Source organism: Eufriesea mexicana, unplaced genomic scaffold, assembly GCF_001483705.2.
Source record: "Eufriesea mexicana isolate 0111107269 unplaced genomic scaffold, ASM148370v2 scaffold8420, whole genome shotgun sequence".
Lineage (NCBI taxonomy): Eukaryota > Metazoa > Arthropoda > Insecta > Hymenoptera > Apidae > Eufriesea > Eufriesea mexicana.
In genome coordinates, this window is record NW_016916180.1 from 696,436 (window position 1) to 720,849 (window position 24,414).

The window sequence follows — 24,414 nt, forward strand, 5'->3', positions numbered from 1 at the left end:
AAAAAAAAAAAAAAAAAAAATACAAAAGTTACCAAAAAAAAAACCATACAACGAAGCTGCAAAGAGGGAAGAATAAATAATAAAAAATTTCAAAAAAAAAAACAGGAAGTTTCAGGAAATATGTGCAAAAGAGACTAGAAAAATTTTTAACGAATTATAAAAAAAAAAATTCTTGAGAAATTTTAGAATCTTCTGTTCATAGTATTTACGTGGTCCACAACTAAGAAAAGAAAAAGAAATAAATCAGGAGGCACGTAAACGTCGACGTATTTCCTAGAAGAATCACAAACGAAAGGAACTTGGAAAGCCTCAACAGAGATAAACCATCCGACAATGGACGTCTACTGTACAATGAGAAGAAGCTTAGATCGCATGATCGATACATGTGTCGAGGCGATACATGTGTCGAGGCGATACATGTATCGACCCGAGACAAAGCCTGACCATCCCGTGCGTAGATCCGCGATTTATCTGACCAGCCGCAAAGATCATCGCTGCATTCGTTTCGTAGAAGTGTCATTACGCGCAGGATTTATTTGTTCGCCTAGCTACACGCTGATACGTTAATCGCCTCATTTGCCTTTTAAGCGTGTTTTTAAACGCGCTAAGGACAGGTGAGTCAGCGTTGCGCTCTCGGAAAATTTATTAAGACTTTTAAGGTAAAGCGGCTTAAAAATAGACGTCAATAACGATCTTGCTAAGGATGCAAAATGTTTCCAACATAAATCGCTATTAAAGTGGTTCTAACGATACCTGCTTTATTCTTAACCTCTTTTATTTTTCCATTTCTTTTTCTTTTTTTTTCGATTTTGATTTTGATTTTACGTTTGTTCTTGGAAAAGGTATCGAGAAATGTAGGATGGATATTCAACAACGTTCGTGAATATTGTCACGTTATTAAAGAGCAGAGCTCAAAGGTTAAGTCCTTAATCCGTTACGCCTATGTATCAAAAGATACGATGAAATAATAAGATTGCGATAAATAATGCAAAAATATATAATTTGTTAAGCGGGAATATGAATCAGAAACAATATTTTGAGAAGCGAATAATTATTTGGAAATCGGAAATTGAAATGCGTATGATATGATTAGGTTAGGTTAGGTCGCGATGTGTACGAATTAATAATTCGACCGTTGTTTTGTTCTTGACATTTAAGCTAATTTTGAGCTACTTAAATCAGAGTTTGCATTTGTCATTAAGAAAAATTATCTTCGTGTTAAAACAAGCAACACCTAATCGGCTGTTTGGCGAGCAATCACGCATAACCGCGAGAGCAAACATTTGCGTTGCTAAATCAATAAAAACTTTGTTTGACAGAGACATCTTTGTGGCAGCGTGGCTTTTTCGACGGTTCGACGGTTAGATCGACCCGCTGCGTGTATTTAAAGCGTAACCGTCATCGGGAATCTTATCGTGCATTTCTTCCCGCGGCATTCGAGATAAAACTAAAATCGCTGACCCGTCTTTGACACGAAACCACTCTGGACCTATCGAAATTGCGATAATCTATAGCACACACGTTCGACAGATACAGGTATCTGCTTCGTGACACATGTATTTACATCGTAAATTACGAACATGTTATCCGTCACGATATTCCACAATCGACCTAACCTCTAATTTTATTCCGACCGTCAATCATCACGCGATTATCATCAGAGACGAAAGTTCATGGAATCACGAAAGCAACGTAATGCTTGGAACATTCTCACACTTATTTCAAGATCGACGATCATGTTTTATGATCGTAAATGATCGTCGAGTCGAACGAGGTAATCGCCAACGGTTGCGATATCGAATCAACGAAAGTCGGATAAAAAGGCGGGACAAAAAATTACGACGCAATACTAGCCAAATAAATCAATATGTACTCGATATTTTTCACTCACCTCTCTCAGCCGTATTCACAGAAAGAACCTTCTTCACGTATCCCTGACAGGCACCCGCGACGACGAGTGTTGCATCGACGAACGATTTAATCCCGAAATCGCCTCGATCTGTAGCACACGAGACCGCCAATTTTCATCGGGCGACGTATCGTTCGGCTGTCGCGTGTTACACGATCGATTCACCGGACATTTGCGGACTGACAGTTCTCACTTCGATACGGTACAATGCCGCCGGGACAAAAGCTCGATAATACAGGCCAGAGGATACGTCCGTTTCGTACAACGTGTATCATGCAATTTTTCTGTCGCGTCACGATTGTTTTCAATACACAGTACCGTTCACATCTTCAGGGATGCGCTCATGCCCCATACTCACGCGTCGCGTCCCAACCAGAGACTAAAGCGCCTAGTTACTGTCCACCCGTATAAATGCTTCGCCGCAACGTGAATGTAGTCGTTGGTTCATAAATTTGGAAGGGACTAGTGATATCTAGTCTGCCCACCAGGCGGCACTATGATATAGCAAATGCGCATGGAAGAAAGTGAGAGAAGTACGAACTGGAAAAAGCGAGCACTGTTACCGATTGCAGATAAAGTAAATGATTTCAAAGAAAAGAATTAATATTTTTCATGGAGAGATGGAACAGTAGGTATGTTAGGTTTTTTGATAAACCATAGATGATAATTTTAAAATAAAAGATTCCTAGTCACCACACTTTCCTTTCGTTGATCTATTACATATAGTCTTGATTCTATGTCAATATTCCTTTTCATTTCGTTTACATATTAACATGTAAATTAAGCCAGTTACAAGTTTGATTTATAAATGAAAATAAATGAAAGTAAATAAACTTAATTTTAATTCCAACCACTGGTGTTGTAATTAAATTCTACGAACAATCGATAACGTTGAAAATGGCATTAAAATGATAAGTGAGATCTGTGGAGTTCGAAGCATGTGTCAAAAATGTATTGAATAATAATTCTAACCTATACATCGTTTGTGCTAAATTGTTCTTTAATTTCTTCCGTTACTAATATAATGTAATCATAATAAAACGTAATTAAATGTAATTTTAAAAATAGAGGAATTTATCAGTTGATTTAGACAACGAATTTAACAGTAATATAAAGTGCCTTATATAAAAACAAATGTTCAGTCCTGATTATCGTGTAACAAGCATTCGATACAGTGTACCATAAGAAAAACTGGTACAGTTTACATACTCCTTATAGAGTTAACATCTCAATCATAAGACTCAATTAAGAGGCAATGACCATGTGAAAATATAATTACCAAGGCCATCGTATGCTCCGTATGTACTTTCTCGTTCAAACGACAGGTGCAAAGAATGTATGGGGTTATACGATATAGGAAATCGCTATGGAAACTAAATTGAAACCACAGTCGATCTATGGAAATTGAACGAAGTATGCTACAAGTACTTTGACGATAAATGTCAAACTCAAAGGGATACTGAAACCAATTTCTCGAGTAATTAACGTTCACTTACCGATAATTAATTACGTCAATGAGCGCCAGTAGCGGAAATTTGGTTAAACCAGGGAATGATACGTCAAGGAAGAAAGTGACTTCTGCTCAAAGAGAACTATATATGAAACCACTATTGAGATTGAAACAACAGCAAGATATTCTCGAAAGGGGTCTAATTAGTGCAATTGGAAACATGAAAATAGACCCGAATTTGATACAGGATATTATGCACGAGCACAGAGAATTATTTTCTAAGAGGTAAATTTTAAGATACGTTTGATCTTACTACTTGAGTCAATTCGAAATTTTAATTCTAGAAAATATTTGACTAATTATTAATATTAATTTTAATACAGGCAAGACTTTTTGAACACAATGTATAAAAATATAAACGATATTAATTTTGAGTTGAATTCTGTGAAACATACTGCGAAGAATCCGGAAGATATACAAAAGTTAGGTAAATAATTATATATAGTGAAATATGAACAATAATGGACGACGTAATTAATTTTATTTATATTTATGTTTAGATGTTAATACGTACAAATCAAAATTGATCAAACTTTCGCAAAAAATGCAGGATTTCAAGAAATCCTGTCCCATTCGAACTTTAATGGAGGAAGGAGTTGCATTGAATACCGAATTAGACGAACTCGATTTTAATTTAGAAAAGTATGAGAAAGCGCAGAAAGATGCATTTCTACAATTTTCGCATGAAAATAAAGTGGAAAATAAAAAGGAGAAGACAGAATATAAAGATGTAGACGATTTTCATGATCTGGTTGCCCTAACAGGTAATAAAATTGTGTTTTAAATATTCAAGTAAGAAACACTAATAAATTTTCAAAATTTCTTTTAATATACAACAGGACACACGGGAAATTGGAGTTCAGAGGACCATCTGTTCTTTTTAAAAATGAGAAAAAAGTGCGAGAATATTCCAGCCCTAGTTGCAGCTATTAGAAAAAAATGTCCAGATTTATCGCCAGAAACTATAGTGAATCACGAAGCGTGGTTTAAACATTACGAAGAACTGCGTGAAAAGCAAAAGGCAGCAGTGAAAGAGTGGCGTCAACAAAAGGAATTAGAAAAAAAAAAGAACATGGACGAAATTAAAAAAGAAATTGAAAGTGCTTCCGAAGATGAAGCTTTTCAAGATGAAAATGCAAAAGAGAAAACCATAAATATTCCAAAAAAGACAAAGTCGTCTAAACCAGAATCCAGAAGTACCAACAGCAGTGCTGATTCGAATAGAAGTGATAAAAAGGAACAAATTAAAAGATGGAAACTCGAGAAGGAAAATAAACGCTCAATGGACGAGGAGCAGGTAAAAATGCAACTGAAACTGAAGAAGGAAGTGCAGGAAAATAGAAGAAAAAAGCGTAGAGAGAAAATTCAGGAAGCTCTGGAAGAATACAAAAAGAAAAAATCTTTAGAAAATGCTTTGAAAGAAATGGACGAACATTCGAAGGAAAAATATAAATATGACGCAACTTTGATTAAAGAATTTAGGTAAAATTTTTCCAAATATATTATTGATCTACGATACCATAAATAGATATAAAAATAAATAAAAAATGAAAATAAATATATTAAATAAATTTAAACGCAAAGAGGAACTATCTTTTCAGAAAGCAGGATAAAGAATTTACGAAGAAAAGGAAAGACTTGATTCGACGTTCAAGAAAACCAAGCAAGAGCGAACTAGTGGATGTAAAGAGGGTGGAGCTCGTGGAGACCCGAGATTATTCAACTTTGCTAAATACTACGAAGGTTTGGAGGGAGAAATGTAAAGTCGAAGACTCAACGAAACACTCGAATGAATTTCAATATATCAAGGATATCCCAAACATGTGAGTAGCTAGTTAAATTATTAAACTTTTTATTTATTTACATATGGATGGTATTACAGGTGTATCCGATGGAGGAACGAAGAATCAGAAGATCTAAAAATCTAATAAGAAATATGTCGATTAAAAAATGTAAAAGATATTAGTATAAATGATCGTATTATCGTAAGCCTAATTCATTGTATTCGAACAAGTATTGTTATTTAAACGTCACTGGGAACTAACGCGACTCAAAGTACGTATAAATATATAATTTCTCACTCGTGAACGTTACAGCATCTCTTCGTACTAACTCCTAAAACAATATTCAACTATAAACTGATGTTAACTCGAACGCAACTTGGAAACTGCTTATAATCTGCCTAAAAAGAATTATTTTCATCTTCCTTTTTCTAATTAATATTTCGATATATATATGTATATATTTAAAAATTAGAATCTTTACAATTAAAGAATATACGATATGTTTCTCATTACTCCTCCGCTAATTTATGTCATAACTTTAATAAATTAACCAATCGAACAGCACACTCTGGAATAGCAAATCGTCAACGCAGTTGTTGCATAATAATCATCTTACTTGAAGGTATTTACGGTAATTGTACTTACTTCCTCTTCGAACGTCTCCAAACTCTTCGGAACCACTTCACTAAAGGCGAATGAAATCTCGGTATTTTGTACTTCATTTCCGAATTGATGTACTACGAGTATCTCCTATAGTAAACAGTCTTCAATGAAAAAGTATCCATGAACACGACTCAACAACTCGATAGACACAAAAGAAACGAGGACGATGTCCCGTGGTCGATTCGCTATCGACGAATTCACTATACTCCAAAGTTGTCATATTTCCATTGCTTTATTTACAATCGCTAAAATCTTCGGATTACAAATAGCCCATGCTACTTGCTGCCTATTGCCTTGAGAAAATTCGAAACACGCCAGAAGTGGCTATACAAATGGATCCGCTTTGAAAATTGTTACAAGATGTTGGACTCATTCTGAAAACGCGACCTCAGCACAACACGACGCAACTTCGCGAGTTAATTTCTACTGATTTCACAGATATCTCGAAATATAACCGCGTACTACGAGTCGATCGAATGGCAGCCGCCATATTGCACGTGCACGCTCGACAAAAATGGTGAAGGGCAAGAGGAAATGAACGAAACCGATTGATACATACTTATGTTTATTTTTCTTTTACGAACGTACCGGTTTTCTTCAGACGATGTACATAATAAGTTATGAGTAAACAAGCGTTGGCTTTATCCAGGACCGTCGATTTATCGTCTGTTTAAAAATGGACTGCTAATAGATGATTTTACCCCCCAACCCGCCCCGCCCCGCCCCACGTTACCTGAGCGTGTGTGTATGTGTATATCGAACGCAGAAAAACGAACATAAAGGATCAGAAAAGATAAGAACGAAGAGAGGAAAATTAAATGAATGCCTAAAACGGACGAAAATACGGTTTCCCCCCTCCCCTCTTATATCCAGCCATGGATAATACCAATTCTCGGTATTTTACTCAAATATATAATATACTTTCTATTAACCTTCTGTTCGTTAATTCGATATCCTTTTTTGTAGATTTTTTATCTCCTTTCCTTGTCGTCTGTCGTTAGATTATCAAATACAAAAACATAGGTGATACAATATCTATATATATATATGTATAATGTTATAATACAAATGTGCCTCGTACTGTGCTGAGTACGATAGATCGATCAGAGTCGACGTGTGTTTATATTCATTTTTTCTTTTTTTTTCTTCAATTTCCTCTCTCTTTGTCCACATATTTTTTTGTGTTCTTTTTTTCCTGTTTTTCCTGTTCACATCCTCCGCCGTTCCCTTTCCATCTTTCTCGCGAAATTTTACAATTCGCGATCACACCATCTTCCATCCATAACCTCGCGGGCACGCAATTACGAATCAAACGTCATACTGTAGCAATATTAATGTCCTTCGATTTTCTTCCCTCTGAGCTGTGTATATATACATATATATCAGTCTACATACGTATATATACACAAAGAAATATAACCGTTTAGAATTCTTCTCTTCTCAATAGTGTATACGATTTCTCTAAAGGTTTATTACAATGAACAATAAAGTGTTTAATGAAACGCTCCAATTTCCTATTTCGTTCAGTCACACAGTCATCTTAGCCCCCTTTCATCCACACAGTCACTCGTATTCACTCTTTATTATCCTTTATCGCAACAAGGACTAACACACGATTCGTCGACTTTTTCCCGCGCTGTACGCCATTTTCTATTTCGTAACTCAGCTTTATTCTTTTTTTTTTATAATAAATATGTACACGCTTGAACATTTGTACAGTTTAAAGATCTTTCTCTATGCCCCCAAAGGTTATTTTAGTCGCACTGATCCCCCCACTAACAATGTTTGTCATCGATAACCTCTAACGCGGTTTCACGCGTCCCTTCCCATCTTTCTTCGACTCCCTATTTCCTTTCTTTCTTTCTCTTGTGTAACTGTAGGCGCAACAGGTGTGTTCGGTTGTTTTCTTTTCCTTGTTTCCCCTCTCCTTCTATCCGTTCTTCCCATACCTCGTCTCCTCTCTCGCTCTCTCTCTCTCTCTCTCTCTCTCTCTCATTTCTTCGCATCGATCGATCGAACAGCCAGGATCCACCGAATAGTCCGCGACGTCATTTGTAACGAACGCAATTCGTTTATGACGATCGAGAAATGCACGTATCCCTTTTCTCTTTCAGAGTGCCAGGAACAGCGTTTGACTATGGCGTCCGCGATTTCGTAAAATTCAACGCTCGCGCCACGGTTAGTTTACTACAAGTTTTTCTAATTGCTAGCATTGCACACGGTTCGGGGACGGTAAAGAATCGGACTCGAGATTCTCTGGATCGAGATCGATCGTTTTTCGATGAAGAGACGCGGGTTCAAAGAAGGCTCGAAGATAAAAGGGACCGCGATTAAAGGAAACGATTCGTGCATGTTCCTAAAATCAATATGGCGTCGATGTCGAACCGGAGTCTTGAAATTTTTATCAACTTGTTCATCGACTTGACTTTGGGTTTCTAATAAGGATTCGCGACGGTTTTTGAGAACGTTCGACTAATCTAGAAGCAAGAAATGTACACGTGTCAACTATGTTTCTCCATTCTACAATTAAAACGATCAATTTATTAGTATTAATTGAAAAGTACCGACGTCTGCGGAATAAACTTTCGACTAAAGTGAGTATCAAAGGAAAAATAAAAAAATTCTTGGAGTTAGAACCCGCATACATTTCTTGCGAATATAGTTGACTCTTAATAACTAATCGAATGAATTCCATACTTCTTTTGCTGCCAGATTTATTGATGAGATATAGATGAATGTACATCTGGGCCCCAATAAAGTGCTACTTTAAATCGAGATTAAAACGAAAGAAGCGTATATCACCTAATAGACCATTCTGTCTGCGTTCGTTCGTCGACGTTCCGCGGACTGATCTCTGTAGATCCGTTGAATAGTCAACAATTTTTCCGTTTTCTTTTTAATCGTTTTTTCCTTCCCGTAAGAAATGAACGACCAACTGTAAATGCAACAATGATTGACGATGATCGTAAAATGGTAACGTTCTCGCAGGACGAAAGGATGATCCACGTAAAAAGTAAAAACCTTATCTTTCTCATTCCATTCGTGTCTGTCGCTGTCTTTCTTTCACCAATCAAGGGTTTGCGGTCCATACAGTCATTTTCCCATCCGGTAACTCGTTTCCTTCGTGCTGCAGCCAGTCTTAACGAGACACAAACGTTTCAAGCTAGCGAGCTAAAGAATATGGACGACGATATCACATGTTCGTTCGCCTTCGATAAAGAATCGATCGAAAGTCGTGTGATCTATACTTCTAAACGGCTTGGTTTCACTTGAACTGATTCACAGACCTGAAATATGCGTGTATATAAATGTGTCGAGTGTAACATTCAACCATCCAGGACGAATAACCTCAAATTGTTCGTTTCGATAAAATCTGTCAATGGTGGTCGATTGGCTTTCTATAAACGTATAAAAAAGACGAATTATACCGTGATGAAAGGAGCGACGCACGTGTCCCTGCTTCAATATCGTTGAAGATCACAGATGCACGGTCGATTGTCGAATCAGGGACGTAATGGAAACGTTGACACGCAATTTCAGACTAACGCTCCGCGCATGGCGCTTCGTCCTGAACTGTCGAAACCGCCATGTGGCGCCACTACGAAGGAAACGAGTCATCGAAGAATTGCGTGAGCTAGCGAAGATCTTCTATGCCTCCCTTGACCGCGCTATTCCACGGGTCTCCTGTTGTTCCTTCCAGTTTCTCGTCTGCCTGTTTCTTCGTCCCATCCCATCCCTACCCGTCGAATTTCGTTCGTTTCCCGTCGAAAATACGTCACTACGTCGTTACTCTTTTCTTTCGATTTTTCTTCCTTCTCGTATCCTCTTCCCTTTCTTTTCGTTCTGCACTTTTTTTGTTTTCTGTTTTTATTTCATTTATTCCTAAGCTTGTATAAAAACGATAGTTTTTTTTTTTTTTTCAGTTACACCAAAAGACGAGTTGTGTGCATAAAGCAAACTATATTGGGACAACATGAATCCTGAATAAATACTTAATATTACAACAAAATTTTAAGTATTCTTTCGTAATGTCACCACTATATAGTTTGTAAGAAAATAAGATACTTTACTTGAAATTTGTATGTACAGATATTACAAACAACGTTTTTTTGTTTCTCTCTCTCTCCTCTCTCCCTCTCTCTCATAATGCATAGGCAATGTGTTTCTGTTTTCTTTCATTTTGTTTCTTTTTCTTAAATCTTTCTTTACTACACACTTTTCTATTATACATGCTGTGAAGCAAGTCTAAACGGATCCACTCTTTATGCGTTTCTTGAAATCTCTCTTTCTCTCTTGTGGTTTTCTCTTTTTCTCTTGGCGTTGGCTCTCTCTCTCTCGCTCTCGCTCTCTCTCTCTCGCTCTCGCTCTCTCGTTGTTTCCCCGAGTTTTCGATAGTATTCTTTTCATCTATTTTTCCATTTTTTTTAAATTTTTTTATATATTTTTTTGTATAATGATTTTGAAACGAAAAAAAACGATACCAATCTTTTTGAACTGTACTTTGATTTCACCTCTTTCTCAACATGGCCGAATCTTCTCTCTCTTGTCCAGTACTGATTTCTCTTTCTTTTTATCTCCGTGAAAAAAAACTAACATCTATCAACCTTGCAGTTATTATTTAATAGTATTTACATAGACAACGTCTGTTCGAATAAAACGTGATGTATTCCAAGAAAACTCTACAACTCGGGTTCTCTTTTTCGAAGTGGGAACTTGGTTCGCAATGTTCCTTTCTTTCTCTTGATCCGATTCGATCCTATGGAATTACATATCGATCTATTTTTTTTTTTTTTTTAATTTGTTGGTATTAATAACATTGGAGTACCTTTCGGGAACGGAGGAAAAAAAATTCGCTTTTCTTGATTTTTCATTAATTTTCGAGTATTGCGAAAGAAAAAGAACAGAAAAAAATGGGGAGTAAAGAAAAGAAAAAATGTAGAAAGAAAAAAATAAGGAGCAAGGAAAAGAAAAAAAAAGTAGAAAGAAAAAATAAAATGAAAAATATTTTCGCAAGGAATTTTCCATTGTAAACGCGAAGAGATCGAAAAGAAAGGAAAATGAAATCGAACGATAGAAGCGCGATCGTGCGGTTTGTGACTGAACCAAGTTCCTCTTACCAGTCACGCGAACGATGTCTCTCGAACTGTTTAACATGGACTGAGAAATTTTTAGACGCGCATTCACCACATGACCTAACCAACAAGATAACCCTAAAGGACCGTCTCGAGACGATCGATATTTAAAATCTCTCTTTCGTCTGAACTCTTTCTTTCACACACTCTCCCTCACTCTCGCTCCCTTTCAATCAAATAGTCATAAACAAGATCGCACGCACTCCCGCAGAGCACCTCCCACTCCTCTGTACATCAGCATCGTCTCACCTTATTCCTTTACCTTCGTTTTCGTTTAGTCTCGCTAAAAGTTCTAATCCATTTTCGTGATCGATAAAGTCCGTCGCGATTTCAGAGCGTCCGGCACTGGTATTTTCTATAAGATCAGTGTCATATATCCTATATATATATTTTTCTCTCCCTCTATTCGAATTCGATTACGCAAAAAAGAAAAACAGAAGAGAAAACGGAACGCCTAGACTCACGGGCGATACGAAACGCACCAAGAAAACGCCGCACGCACACCAGCACGCACATCAACCACGCGAAACACGCGTCAGTTATCGTATTATAGTCTCGTACGTAGTATGTAATATGTACACAACGGGCGCGGAGACACCACCGCACTCACACTAAAAAGTCAGGGTCACTGTAGTCCTCGCCACTCTCGCTGCTATCGGAGATTCTTCTCCTCTTCTTCTTTTTGTGTTTTTTCACCTTCTCCGTTTTGTGCGCCCGATGCTTGCGGTGTTCCTTCACTCCTTCTGGATGGTGCGCGTGTATCGTCAACTTGGGCACACGTGGCGCTGCCACTTGTGACGCTGGCGTAATGTTTAAGGTGACCGGCGCTGGCATGTGGACCGCCATTGAAACTGGAATAGGGCCACTCGTGGCCATTGAATTCACCGAATTGTTCGGATGCTCGATCGACGAGTTTAGGCTGGCTTGGTATTGACTCACCACCTGAGGATTGCCCGCCACACCGCCGTCTGCCATTTTTCCGTCCGTTTCAGAATTTGTCATTCTGTTAGAAGCCTCCAACAATTGTTTCCCACCTCCGCTCGTATCACCCTCGTTTCCGTCCTCCTCTGGCTCTTCTAGGTCAAACTTTAGCATCAACTGCTTGAAGTCCAAATACTCCTTCACCAATTTCTTTCTGCCATCAGCGTCGAGCTCGGCACTGCTCACGCCCTCCTTCAATCTCTGCAAGGTAGCCTTTGGTTTGAACAGCACGTTGCTCTTGCGATTCACCGCCTTCTCGTACACCTTCGCTGCCTCAGTCGGCGAGTACTGGCCGATCTTCTGATCAGAGAAGCCATACAGGTCTTTCAGGTGCTGCCTTAAAGTGAGCAGCAAGAGAAAGCCTTGACTGGCAGTAATGTACTCCCTCAATAACGTCGTATCTCCTGGTAGCCTCACCAGCAGCGTATCCTCGTCCTCTTCGTCGTCCTCTTCATCTTCCAGAACTGACAATAACTGTTCCGGTCGCGGTTGTCCGTCCGGTCCTAGAGATGAGTGAGTCTGTTGCTGTTGCTGATGGTGATGCTGCTGTTGCGACTGATTACAACCCTCTTTCGGTAACAATGCCTCCTTGAACGACTGTAATAGGTTTGTGCCGGACATAGAGATAATGATATCAATGTGATGGATGATGAACAGCGGTTCGTCTTGCACTTGATATGTAAAATAAGCGAGATTGTCTGCCAGGTAAAGCATTTGCGATAAGCTGGTCTTCGCAGACTCGTCGAATTGCTTCAAGAAGGAAAGCACAATAGCTCTCCTCTGCTGTTTCGTGTTCCTGAGGATGGTGTATAGGAAACCGTTCAACGCGCCAGGAAATTCGCCTTCTTTTACCCGCATTCCCCTCACCGTCATTTCATTCTGCAGTATTTTCTGTAGCCTATAGCTCAGTTGGATACCTAACTGGGACTTCATGTGAATGAAGCCTGAATACTTCTTCTCAATATCCTGAAGTTGCTTGTCCGCACTATGGCTAACCGCCTTTTCACAGTCTGTGCTCATACAGATTAGATAGGGAACTATTTGGACTGGATGAACCAAACCCTGAGCCAAGATTAGCTGGATTACCTTCAGTGCTGCGTGTCGAACGCTAATGTTCATGTGCAAAAAAGATTCCAGAATCTGTTTCACGTATGACTGGATCACAGTGCTGGCCATTCCTGACGAAACATCCCCCATCTCCTTCAAGTTCTCCTGTTTGGACATCTTTGCCCATTCCATATCTTGCTTGATCATCCTCTTGTCTTCTTCTTGCAGATATACCTCGATATTGTTCAGCACCTGAATCCTCATGTGAACCAAAGCATTCTCTGACGTGAGTAGATGATGGTACAGTTCCTTTAACTCGGGAAGTAGCATGAATTCGTAGTGACGGATGCATAATGAACCAATAGCAGACAGAGTGAAATGTCGAATGTCATCGTTATCCAGATGTACGAAGTAATTTAACGTTTCGAATACCTGATCCTTTATGTTTTCCGCTAGTCCCTCGATAACTTCCGGATCGGTGAAGTTGAAATGTCGTAGCAACAGGCCAACGGTGAACAACGCTCTCCTGACAAATGGTCGGTACTTTAAAAGCATAGGATTCGTGGGATCTTTCTCGTAAAAGGATTTGTACTCAGTCAGATGTCCATAATATTTCTTAAAGCAGTCTCGTATTAACTTAAAATTTCTGGTTACGTTGTTTACTATGGAGCCTAAACAAGATAAACAGCTGGCTACGACTGACCTGTCATGTTGCAAAATCAACTTTACCGAATCCTCTTCCAGTTGTGCTAAAAAAGTCTCGCTAGGATGCTCCATCAGCGGCACAACTAGCTCCAGTGTATGTGCCACGCTGCTGATGATCTGATAATCACCCTGAGTTTGGCATTTCAAGCTCAGATAAGGCTGTAACGTAATCGCATGATTGACTAGCAATTGCGGCCGTATTTTCGCGAACAAATATAAAGTTGTTAGACAAGCAACCAATCTCTGAGAAGATCCCTTTTTCTCTGACTTCTCGGACTCTTCCAAGTTTGTCTCTTCCAGTCGAAGAACGTTCTCGATCAAGCAATCGACAATCTGTTTACACGCCGTCAACAACGCCTTCGGGGGCTCGGTTTGCATCTTTGTACTATCGTCTTTATCTTCCTTGGGCTTGAACAAGCTAACCAGCAGCTGTTCAAACCACTCCAGACCCATATCTTTGCTAGCTGCCACAACGTCCGTAATGTTCATTACCTTCCTCAACAGCGACTCGGAGTCCAAAGTGGGGCGTTCCCTGACTGGTGTAAACCACATATTCTGAAACACCTCCATCACCAATTTCCTAATACCTTCCTCGTCGTTCACCCGTCTGATCATCTTCACGCAGATCTCTGGTATCTTGGGGAAGTCAGGACATTCCATACAGATGTCCTTGAGAATTTTAATCACACGTTTACGAACGCTAACGCCAGTATCTAGGATCCTAGCCGACAGCATGTCGTAGTATTTATCTATTAATTCGGGCCTACTTAGTACAAATTTTCCTACCAGATCGACAGCCGCCTCGCGGACTGACGTCGCATGATCTAGAAACGAATGTTTTACGCCCAATTGCATATCCACTCGCGCCAATACGCTTGGATCCGCCTCGACAATCATCGTCAGGCACTTCATCGCCTTTGTCCTAATCGCGATAGACGACTCTGTGAGCACGTGCAGGATCTGCTTCAAGTACCGATCGAAACTCTGCGAGAACGGCCTCTTTGAGGCGAGATACTGCGATATCAGTTCTGCTGAATTGTAGTCGATATAAGTTTGAAGAATATCCGGCTTCGTGCCCGTGCTGCACGGCCTTATTCTACTTACAATGTACTTCTTTTTCTCTTCTATGATTCTGTAAGCTTCTGAATTCTTTTGCTCATTATTGTCGTTTTCATCCGCATCTTGTTCATCCAGCTCCGACTCAGAATCTTGATCACTCGCGTGATGCTTATTTTTCTTCTTCACTCTCTTCTTGTGCATCTTCTTGCTAGGGCTGTTTTTTATTTGGCCAACTTTGGACTTTTCTACCGCGCAATCTCTGTACCATTGTGCCAAATAGAAGTGGCGAGCATAACCCAGAGCAGAATCCTTGGTTCCGTTCACGGCTAAGTAGTCTAGGAGTACTTTCTGTAAAAAAACCGTCCGCTCCTCGTCCTCGCTCAAACCTACTATCTCCTTATCCTTCACCTGGTCATAATCGGAGTCTTTCTGTTGCTCTATTTTGATGTCCTTTATAATTTGATCGATGGTAGATAGTTTGCAGTGAGAACTAACCGCATCTTTTCTTAATCTGGCTGCTACCACGCCTAGGTAGTCGATGGACGCTACTCTGAGCGCCATGTCAGAGCTTTTGTTGGAGAAATGTCCCACTAATAAATTTCCAAGTAAACTTAAAAGCAACTCGGCGGCTGGCCATTCTGGCTTATTGACTGTAGCCAACAGATCTTGCACAAAATTCTCAAACAGTGGTCTATAATCTATTTCTTCCCCTTTGCTGCCGCATTTATTCAAGAACACTGTTAAAAAATTCCCTGCTATTCTAGTAGCGGTCTCATATTTATTTATAATTAAGACATCTGCATCAACATAGTTAGACTTCTTCTCTTCCTTCTTCTCCTCATCATCCTGTGTCTTCTTTTGCTGTGGGATTATATTATCGGATAAGACAACAACACACTGAATCAACTGTAGGACCAAGGCTGTTAACATCTGTATGTGATCCTCAGAATTTAACCTATAGGTCCTGAGGCTTCTCTTGCTGCTAGGAAGTCGAGCTATAGATGCCAAGATATCGTCTAACAATAATCTTCTATGCTTCTCATATTTGGTAAATATTACCGTAACCAATTTTAAAGCACTCAGCTGAAGATCGCTAACTGATTCAACAAAAAATGGTGCTACACCTAATGTGGAGGCATGTAGGACACTGGTATCTGTTAGAACTTGGATGTTTAATAGTTCAGCCAGAAGACCAACCAATTCATGCATTTTGTTGTAAACCTGAAGAATACTTTTCTCACGGACCTCTTTCATATGACCCCTTTTCTTACGACCACTAGAATTATAATTGTCAGTCTTATTTTTTGTATCTATCTTGTAAACTGGATCAAATGAAGGATAAATGGTGTTCTGCAACTGAAACTTCATGAAAAGAACTATTCTGTCAATCACATCCTCTAAGTAAACCATTTTTGGCATATTGCTAGACGTCATAATGTGCAACGCGATCAAAGATGCATCTACAGCGCGCTGTACTCTTTCCATAGCTAACTGCATCCATAATCGACTTTCGTCAACGTCATCGTCCGGATCTGCTAGTGGAGACACCTTAGCCCCATCCCGAATATTCTTCTCTAAAATATTTAATAGTCTAACCAATCTATCCGCTGGAATCGACTCCATCGCTCCTAATGCCTTCAATTTGGCTGCTTCTGTGCATAAATCGTGTAATTGGTATTTAGGAATTAATAATTCTGGAGGCACATCACCATCATCATCCAATTCGGCGTTAGCTGCTATGTCTTCTGTATTCTCGAATATTGTTTCTATAGTCGTGTTGAAACGTTGATACGTATTCGTTTCCATCAGCTCTTCTACACTGAGTTTAGCCAGAACAGGAACAAGTTTTTTCTCTATTTTTCGGATTTTTGGTTTCGTCGGTGTAAGGACTTCTTTCTTATCTTCGTCATCGTCATCGTCCAGTACCCTTCTTCGTCTACGAGTCTTATCCTCGCTCTTCTTTCTCTCAGCCTTCTCCTTTTCTCTTTGGACTTGGCGTTCTTTCGCGCGTGCTTTAAAATATTTATTGTTCTTGCCGATTTCTTCTTCGCTCTCCGATTCGGACTTCACATCTTCGCCTTTAGAAATGCCCATTTTCGCTGCTCTACTCGGTGACTTCTCCGCAAATGCGGCTAAACTCTTCTGCATCAAAGCTTGGTCTGCTAAAGATAGTCTATCCAACATAACAACTGGCTCCTTTAATTTCTCAGGTAAAGGGCCAGGCATTTTCATTCCCTTTTCTGAATTATTATTTTGTTGATGTTGTATCATTGGTGTTGTCGTAGTGTTCAATGTATTAACCATATCATTTGTATCCACATTTGGATAAGACGTAGTTTGAGTTGTAGATAGCAGATGTTGCGTCGCGTTATCCACAGTCTGTTTCGCCTCGATACTTTCAATCGGTATATCAATATCAGGAAGACCTGTTACTGGATCAAGTAAAAACTGCTGGTTTTCTTGCACTGTACTATCTATGTCCATTGGTTGATGATTTCCTAATGGATGATGTACTTGTTGATTCATCATGGGATCGTATATATTTTGCTGGATATTAATTGGCTGATGTTGTTGCAAAGGTATATTAGCACGCATAGGAGATGGCATGTGCATATTATGTTGAGGTGTCATACCAGCCATATTATGGTGTTGAGGTGTTACATTACCAATAGTTGTTAATGGTGTACCAGGAGAACTCATATGTGCTGGAGAATACATATTTGGTTGCGGGGTCATATTGGGTAGAGGGTTGATACCAGTAGGTGGTGGTAGTACTGTTCTAGCTGCAGCAGGATGAGCTGGACTACCTTGAGGTGTTTGTCTCGACCCTGAAGAACTTGAATAGGATGGTGAAAATCGTCCATAATTAGTGGATGTTTGGTTGGTATGCATCATAGGTGTGCCTTGGGCCCAGTTTCGTGGAGAATTGTATTGAGGCCCCTTAAACACATGCGGATTTATTTGTAAAATTGCTTTAAGTAATTCCGGAGTATTTTGCTCGGTTTCCAAAGGCTGTTCTGCATTTGCATAATTATCTTTCAGTTCAATATGATCGGATGAAGTTTGAGATAAAGACAATATTAACTGCGGCACTAAATTTTCATTGCGAACACTTAGCAATATTTGTGCTTCCTCTGCCACTCTTGGATGAAATAAAAGTGACTTGTTAGTTAAAGTCTGAGGCAGCGGTGTTGGAAGGGGCATTTCAGGTAACAAGTCAGTGAGACTCGCGATACCAGCGAGAGTTGTGATTGGCACACTCGGTATAACCCCGTTCATCTTGAATTTGACTTGTTCTGGCATTACAGCCTGGACAAAAAATATTATTAAAATTAGGTCCAATGTCCTTACATGTACTCTGAGGTTCATAGAATTATCCAATGTAACAAACACTGCACTGACATATTAGAAAAAGTCTTATTCACAGTATGTGATAAATATAAATAAACAGAACATATCTAAATGCACTGTTCCCACGAATTCTTAAAGAAATCATTGTTAAAATCTTTACACTCGCATTTTCAAGGCATTCCGACATAAGAAATATTTCACTGTTAAACAGAATTGTATCTAACGCTCATTAAAAAACACTAGCACTAAGGCATATAATGGGAACTTAACAAAGTCTCTTTTAAGTTCCCATGATGCACTAGAGATTATCAACCAAATTTTGATGAAGCACGTGGATCCTCCAATAAACGGTCCATTGTTAGTAATAATTTCTTGTCCTGAAACAAACATGTAATGTCAAATATAATGATAGCTACATTATTGATTCGTTACATTTTATACATATAAATCTAAAGTTCTATTAAAACATTAATATTTGAAAATAATAAATAAATAGGTTATCACTCTTATTCTAATTTACTATTTTAATTTTTCTAATGTATATCATAAAAGTTTGTAATTCAAGGTAAAATTAGTTCACATTTATGTAATATCAAGTTGATGACATACTTTTATGATAAAATATTAATTTCAATTAAATTTATTTCATAAACTTTTATATTCTATATAATTAATAAAAAGTTACTCTAAATATGAAACAGAACATTAATATCACATCATATAATTAAATACAATAAATATGAACAAAAAATGTTAAACCCTTTATAAAGGTTAGAGTAACTTCAACTGAATTTCAAGAAACCAATTTAAAAAAAATTTGGGAAATACCAACTTAAATTTTATAAAATTATATTATATTGCTATTATTCATAGCATGTAACACTATTTAATTCATAGCAACTGAAAAAATAATAATACTTTAAAGGTTTATACATATACACATAGATGTATGTATATACATATACACATGTATATGTATGTCAAAACAAACATATTATCAAATCAATGAAATCATGAACAAAATTATTGTAATATTCTTCATAAATACCCATTAGTACCACTAACGCATCGAATGAAACACATTGAAATAAATCTACATTACATCCCAATGAAAATCAGTCATCGAATGAAGCAAACGCTTCACTTATACAATGTTAAAGCAAAATGTCATTTTTTGCTCATACAAACCATATTTGCATTAATAATCCTGATCATTTGAGCTACTTACATAATTTTACAGAAAGTATTTATCTAACATTTAATGGTTGAGTCACTATCACCACGTAAAGCTGTTATTATTACCTCCTGTTGTCGAGTATCTACCATCCAACATCATACATATGATAACATGGCCTAAAAGAGGATGCTACAGACTGGAAACCTCCCAAGTGAGCACAATTCTGCTAAATAATAGAATTGCAGGAGTCAGTGGTGGTAACTGCGATGATTGTATGTCATTTGGCAGTAGAAAACAAACTTCGGTTGAAGTTTTGTGTCAATTGCCTTACCCAGCTATGCACAACGATTATTTATACTGCAGAATGCGAGCAGTGAATGGAATTTTGGCGGGAGGCGTATCGATATCCAAGATCCCTGTGTTGTTGGACGCGCGGAAACTGTCGATATTTACACGTTTGCCAAAACAACGACCCCGTTCGTGCGAGTCTGTTCGAAAAAGTTTTCGCCGTGAAAGATATTCACTCAATTGTCATCCGTGGTTGTGGCCTATTTGGTTGGATGCGTTTTCTCGCTGATCACCAAGGAATGCACTTCGATTCGAGGCACGGCACGATTTTCACTGACATTTCTCACGATACCGCGTAAACATCGCCATGTCAAAGGTGGTGCATCGCGAGGAAAACAGTATTTATAGTGTGAATACGAGGAAAACAGACACAAAGGCGTCCATTTTGCTCAGCAGCGAGTTAGCGGAAGTTGCGTAGTAGATACAGGCTAGATACAGGTATACCGGCGCTACGGCGTCTTATTTCGAATTACACCGAACCGTTCACATGAGAGCGATACAGTTAATCTAAATTTAGTAGATTTTATTGAATATATATAGTAACATCGTTAAATATTAATTCACAGTATAATTCATGCTTCATCGATCATTTTTCTTGCTTGATAGCAATATTTAAATAAAAATGTTTCTTATAGTATTTTGATGAAACAACATAATGCATAGGAAAAATAATTTATTTATTAATATTATATTTTATTTCATAGTTGATACTTTGAAAATATTTGAATTAATTACTTTAAAATTATTTTTTGTATTAAATATAAGTATATATCTATACTCAGTTATAAACTGCTAATTAAAATTTGTTTCGTCTTGTTAAATATTTGCCTAAAAAACAGTTGGCAATATACGTCACAGATTTCCAAATGCAGTTTTGGTACTATGTTAGAACAACATATTCGATGACGTAAGAAAAATGTTCGTAGGTGGCGCCACTAAACCACTTTAATTGTGCAACCTTTCGGTAATTAACGTTTAAAAAGATATTTTCCAATTAATTACTGTTTCAATTAGCTCACTTAGCGTCGATAAGTATTAATAGACCCAATTGTTGCCCTCAACAAGCATTTCTAAATATGATAAATAGTAGCTAAGAATCGATTGCATAAACAATGATTAGCCTTTTTAATAATATTAAGAATGAATTTATATAAAAAACGATGGAATGATTCTCGAAGAATATTGTCATACTTATTAATTGAGAAAGTTATATGTAGAACAGAAAGGCCAATACTTATGGGGCTATATATGTATATATACAAATTGTATATATATGTATGTATACATTTCGACGCGAAACGTTTCCAAGAATAGTCTAACAGATTGCGCTGCTGTCGAGGCAATTTCACTTCTCATGTTCGAAGGCTCGAGGAAAAATAAAATTCCGAGTAAAACTTCAAAATGGCGCGACTGCTGAGTGTAAACACCCAGTTTTGATGTTAAGTAAAGTGCATTAGCCGCGAGGTGTTCGCGTGAAAGTTCGATTGGCTGTTACATCTTTTTTGTGTTTCACGGTGCAACGATCAAATTTTATCTGAATGTTCACTGTATCCACGATCGCCCATTCCATACCAGGTAAGTATCAAAGTTGTTTGACATTGAAAGTATTTTCTCGCTTTACCCAATTTAATGTATACACAAATGTCGTGTTGAAAATATTTTCGAAAGAATATTTTCACTCGTGGATGAAAATTATTTCACAAGTTTGAGGAATTCGTGAAATTTTAAGCGTTCAATTTCCACTGAATTTTCGAGCATCAGTTCATCTTTTCCTAAGTGGGACGCTTTTCTATTATAAAATGCAAATTGTTTTCTATGTGATTTACTATGCTTAACATGCAAATCTATTGCTCCAGGATAGTGAGGGCCTCAATTTTTTTGATTTTATGTTTAAGTAATGATTTTGCTTTAAGAGTATATATGAAACTACATGCATAGTTTTAGTATACAAAACTGAAGCATGATCAGGAAGGAATGCAAGTTTATATAGACCCTTTAATTTGTATTAATATAAATATGCATAGGTATCGTATGGGTATTATAATCAGTATTAATTTTAATGGTAGGATATCAAAGAAAATAACGTGTACATATAACAGTATATATCATGAGTACGTGAATGTGTTTTTACACTACATTTATTTGATATCGTGATTATTATACCTGTATTTAAAATTAACTTACATTATTCCTTGTATTATGAACATTAAAATCTTTTAAATAAACCAAATTTCATGATAAGATTTTTACTATTTCTAGTTGTTTCAGGGAGTGACCCGACTAAGATGACGCAAAAGCGTGGTGTTGGCATGTCACATGTAGGGTAAGTCCTGACAAAATATTACCTTTTTTTACCTATCCCAGTTGCAGCGGTGAATACCATTAAACGTTAAACATAGTGAAATTGTCTTTCACGCTTTCTAATTAATACAGTGTAAATTTTCTCTTCTACGTTTCTTTTGAAAAATCAGAGAAGAAGGGAAATAACATTAAAATAAGAAGGTAGATAAGAAATGTTTTGTGGTAAGATTTTGTTATCATTGTCTTATTATTAACAAATGATGTAATATCTCATGGACACGCATTGTAAACCAGGCAGGTTTAAATCGTCCTCGATTAACACAATTCCAAGAAGCGTTACGATGGTGACAATGAGCTCAGTTATGATGTCTGGCACAATAGTAGGCGATTTCTGGGCCGTCGATGCCCGCTAATATTCCTCTGCATCAATGGTTGCGACATCCCGAACGTTATCGTAAGCGTTGCATACTTCTACCTCCATTGTAAACGGTTCTTAAATACTATGACAAGTTGAGATGCAGCCGCGTTCATTGAAGCGTTCATCATTGAAGCGGTAAATGTTTGAAATGATAGAAGAAATATATGATGGATGTTAATTGTGTATTTTATTCATAGTAATGCGTAGTATCATTTTATTATTGTATTACTGGAATATCAGTAATGGAAAATTATAAAAGGGAAATTGATTTTTAAAAAATAATTTTATATATTAGGGACCTTCTAAATAAAAGGAAATCACGAAGTAGGAAGTCATTATGGATGCATGTTTAACAAAGAGTTTCAGATTATGGTTGTTTATGTTTGTACCAAGTTTATCTTCCTTAGGAAAAGGAAGTTATATAAAAAAAATAAAAATATAATGCTACTTAAATTAGGAATAAAAAATAACATACAGATATTATATAAATGTCCATTACATAAAATATACATTATCTGAAACGATAACTACAGCAACAATTCGATGTAATAACTCACTTCCTTCGCTGGCTCTCATTAGCCTGTCTCCTTTTATTCTAATAATTCGTTTCATCTCTCTAATAGGTAACACAATAGACATACTAAGTTTTCCATTAAGATATTGTTATTATTATAACAATAAAAATTTGGAATCATTGTTATATAATGGGTATCTGATAATCTGGCAAATTTGAAGATTTTCTAAAATAATTTATTTAAAAAATGCAGGTATTTTAAAAAATTTGTCATTAAACTAAGACATAGGAGAGTCTTTAAAACTTGTCTTTTCTGAGGGAAAAAAATTGCAAAATTATTTTTCTTTAAGAAGAAAAATCAACAAAAATACCATTAAAAAATCTCTACATGTTTCTAATTTACTAAGTTATCTACTGAGTCAAAAAATTCCATAGAAATCATCTCAGAGTATTTTTTAAGACTAACAATAATTAGTGGAGCTAGTTATCCTTAATCACATTATATGCAAGTCCCCATTTTCATCACGAATGACAATACTCGACTACAATCTTGTTACAAAACAAAGTAATCTGTTATAAAGCAATAATTCTCAATTACGATAAATCCAAACTCATAATTTTATTACAGGAAAAAGTTATATTTCCAGTCTTACCACAGGTTCCCTCAATTTTACATACGATTCCCATTTCTAAAAAAAGAACTTCACAGTGCCTCAAAAATCTAAAAATTTTCCATAGATATAAAGTCACAGTCATAAAAAGCAAGAGCTAAAAGGATTTCAAATCTTCCATGGAAAGGGTTAAAAAGGAATCAAAGAAGTTGCAAACTTCCCATAACAAAATTAAAAAATGAAATCACAAGAATTCCAAATCTACGAGAAAGAAAAATCTCCAAATACTCAAAATCTGCCACAAAAATTGAAAAAGTAAAAAATTCCAAAACCTTCGCACAACAAGGCACCCAAGAAGCGATCAAAAAATAAAATTGAAAAAGTAAAAAATTCCAAAACCTTCGCACAACAAGGCACCCAAGAAGCGATCAAAAAATTTTCACCAAAGAAATTAAGAAAATCAAGCACTCCAGGTTCTTGAGGAAACATAAAAGCTCCAAATATTTCAAACTTTTCTAAAGGAACCAAAAAAATTTCAAGTTCACCATACATTAAGAAAATCAAGCATTCCAAATTTTTGAGAAAACAGAAAAGCTCCAAATATTTCAAACTTTTCTAAAGAAACCAAAAAAATCGCTATAAAAATTTCAAGTCCATTATACATTAGGAAAATCAAGCACTCCAGGTTCTTGAGAAAACCGGAAAGCTCCAAATATTTCAAACTTTTCTAAAGAAACCAAAAGAAATCGCTATAAAAATTTCAAGTCCACCATACATTAGGAAAATCAAGCACTCCAAGTTTTTGAGAAAACAAGAAAGCTCCAAATATTTCAAACTTTTCTAAAGAAACCAAAAAAATCGCTATAAAAATTTCAAGTCCACCATACATTAGGAAAATCAAGCA

The 24,414-nt window shown here is 37.1% G+C and overlaps 4 protein-coding genes across 9 annotated transcripts in view; 2 read left to right on the top strand and 2 right to left on the bottom strand.

Moving 5' to 3' along the window:
• Positions 1-2,277, bottom strand: part of LOC108552917 (GAS2-like protein 1) — a 97,792-nt gene extending 95,515 nt beyond the window's left edge. For both annotated transcript variants that reach the window (XM_017907603.1, XM_017907602.1), the window contains exon 1: positions 1,892-2,277. The gene's annotated coding sequence lies outside the window, so the exon portion shown is untranslated. The remainder of the gene's footprint in view (positions 1-1,891) is intronic.
• A 1,146-nt stretch (positions 2,278-3,423) lies between these two features.
• Positions 3,424-5,347, top strand: LOC108552884 (coiled-coil domain-containing protein 112). The gene is made up of 6 exons (XM_017907565.1): positions 3,424-3,644; positions 3,743-3,846; positions 3,920-4,183; positions 4,259-4,901; positions 5,021-5,242; positions 5,302-5,347. The coding sequence occupies exons 1-6, from the start codon at positions 3,424-3,426 to the stop codon at positions 5,345-5,347; spliced, it is 1,500 nt and encodes a 499-aa protein (XP_017763054.1).
• Positions 5,348-11,424: 6,077 nt separating this feature from the next.
• On the bottom strand, positions 11,425-18,215 carry Nipped-B (Nipped-B cohesin loading factor). The gene has a single exon (XM_017907604.1). It carries the CDS (start codon positions 18,157-18,159, stop codon positions 11,605-11,607), a length of 6,555 nt encoding a protein of 2,184 aa, XP_017763093.1. The 5' UTR covers positions 18,160-18,215; the 3' UTR covers positions 11,425-11,604.
• A 2,795-nt stretch (positions 18,216-21,010) lies between these two features.
• The window catches only part of tgo (Aryl hydrocarbon receptor nuclear translocator homolog tgo), a 52,554-nt gene continuing 49,150 nt past the window's right edge, over positions 21,011-24,414 (top strand). For 4 of the 5 annotated variants that reach the window (XM_017907608.1, XM_017907611.1, XM_017907612.1 and 1 more), the window contains exons 1-2: positions 21,011-21,241; positions 21,926-21,989. In XM_017907608.1, coding sequence (XP_017763097.1) covers positions 21,205-21,241; positions 21,926-21,989 — 101 coding nt within the window. In that variant the 5' untranslated portion in view covers positions 21,011-21,204. The remainder of the gene's footprint in view (positions 21,242-21,925; positions 21,990-24,414) is intronic. The other variant, XM_017907610.1, reaches the window with a different exon arrangement.

What these genes read in the sequence shown, in the direction of transcription:
- LOC108552884 (XM_017907565.1), top strand. Translation starts at nt 3,424, where the DNA reads ATGAGCGCCAGTAGCGGAAATTTGGTTAAACCAGGGAATGATACGTCA. An exon ending in AGAGAATTATTTTCTAAGAG is followed by an intron (nt 3,645 to 3,742) that starts GTAAATTTTAAG and finishes ATTTTAATACAG; the next exon opens with GCAAGACTTTTTGAACACAA. An exon ending in TGATCTGGTTGCCCTAACAG is followed by an intron (nt 4,184 to 4,258) that starts GTAATAAAATTG and finishes AATATACAACAG; the next exon opens with GACACACGGGAAATTGGAGT.
- Nipped-B (XM_017907604.1), bottom strand. Translation starts at nt 18,159, where the DNA reads ATGAACCTCAGAGTACATGTAAGGACATTGGACCTAATTTTAATAATA.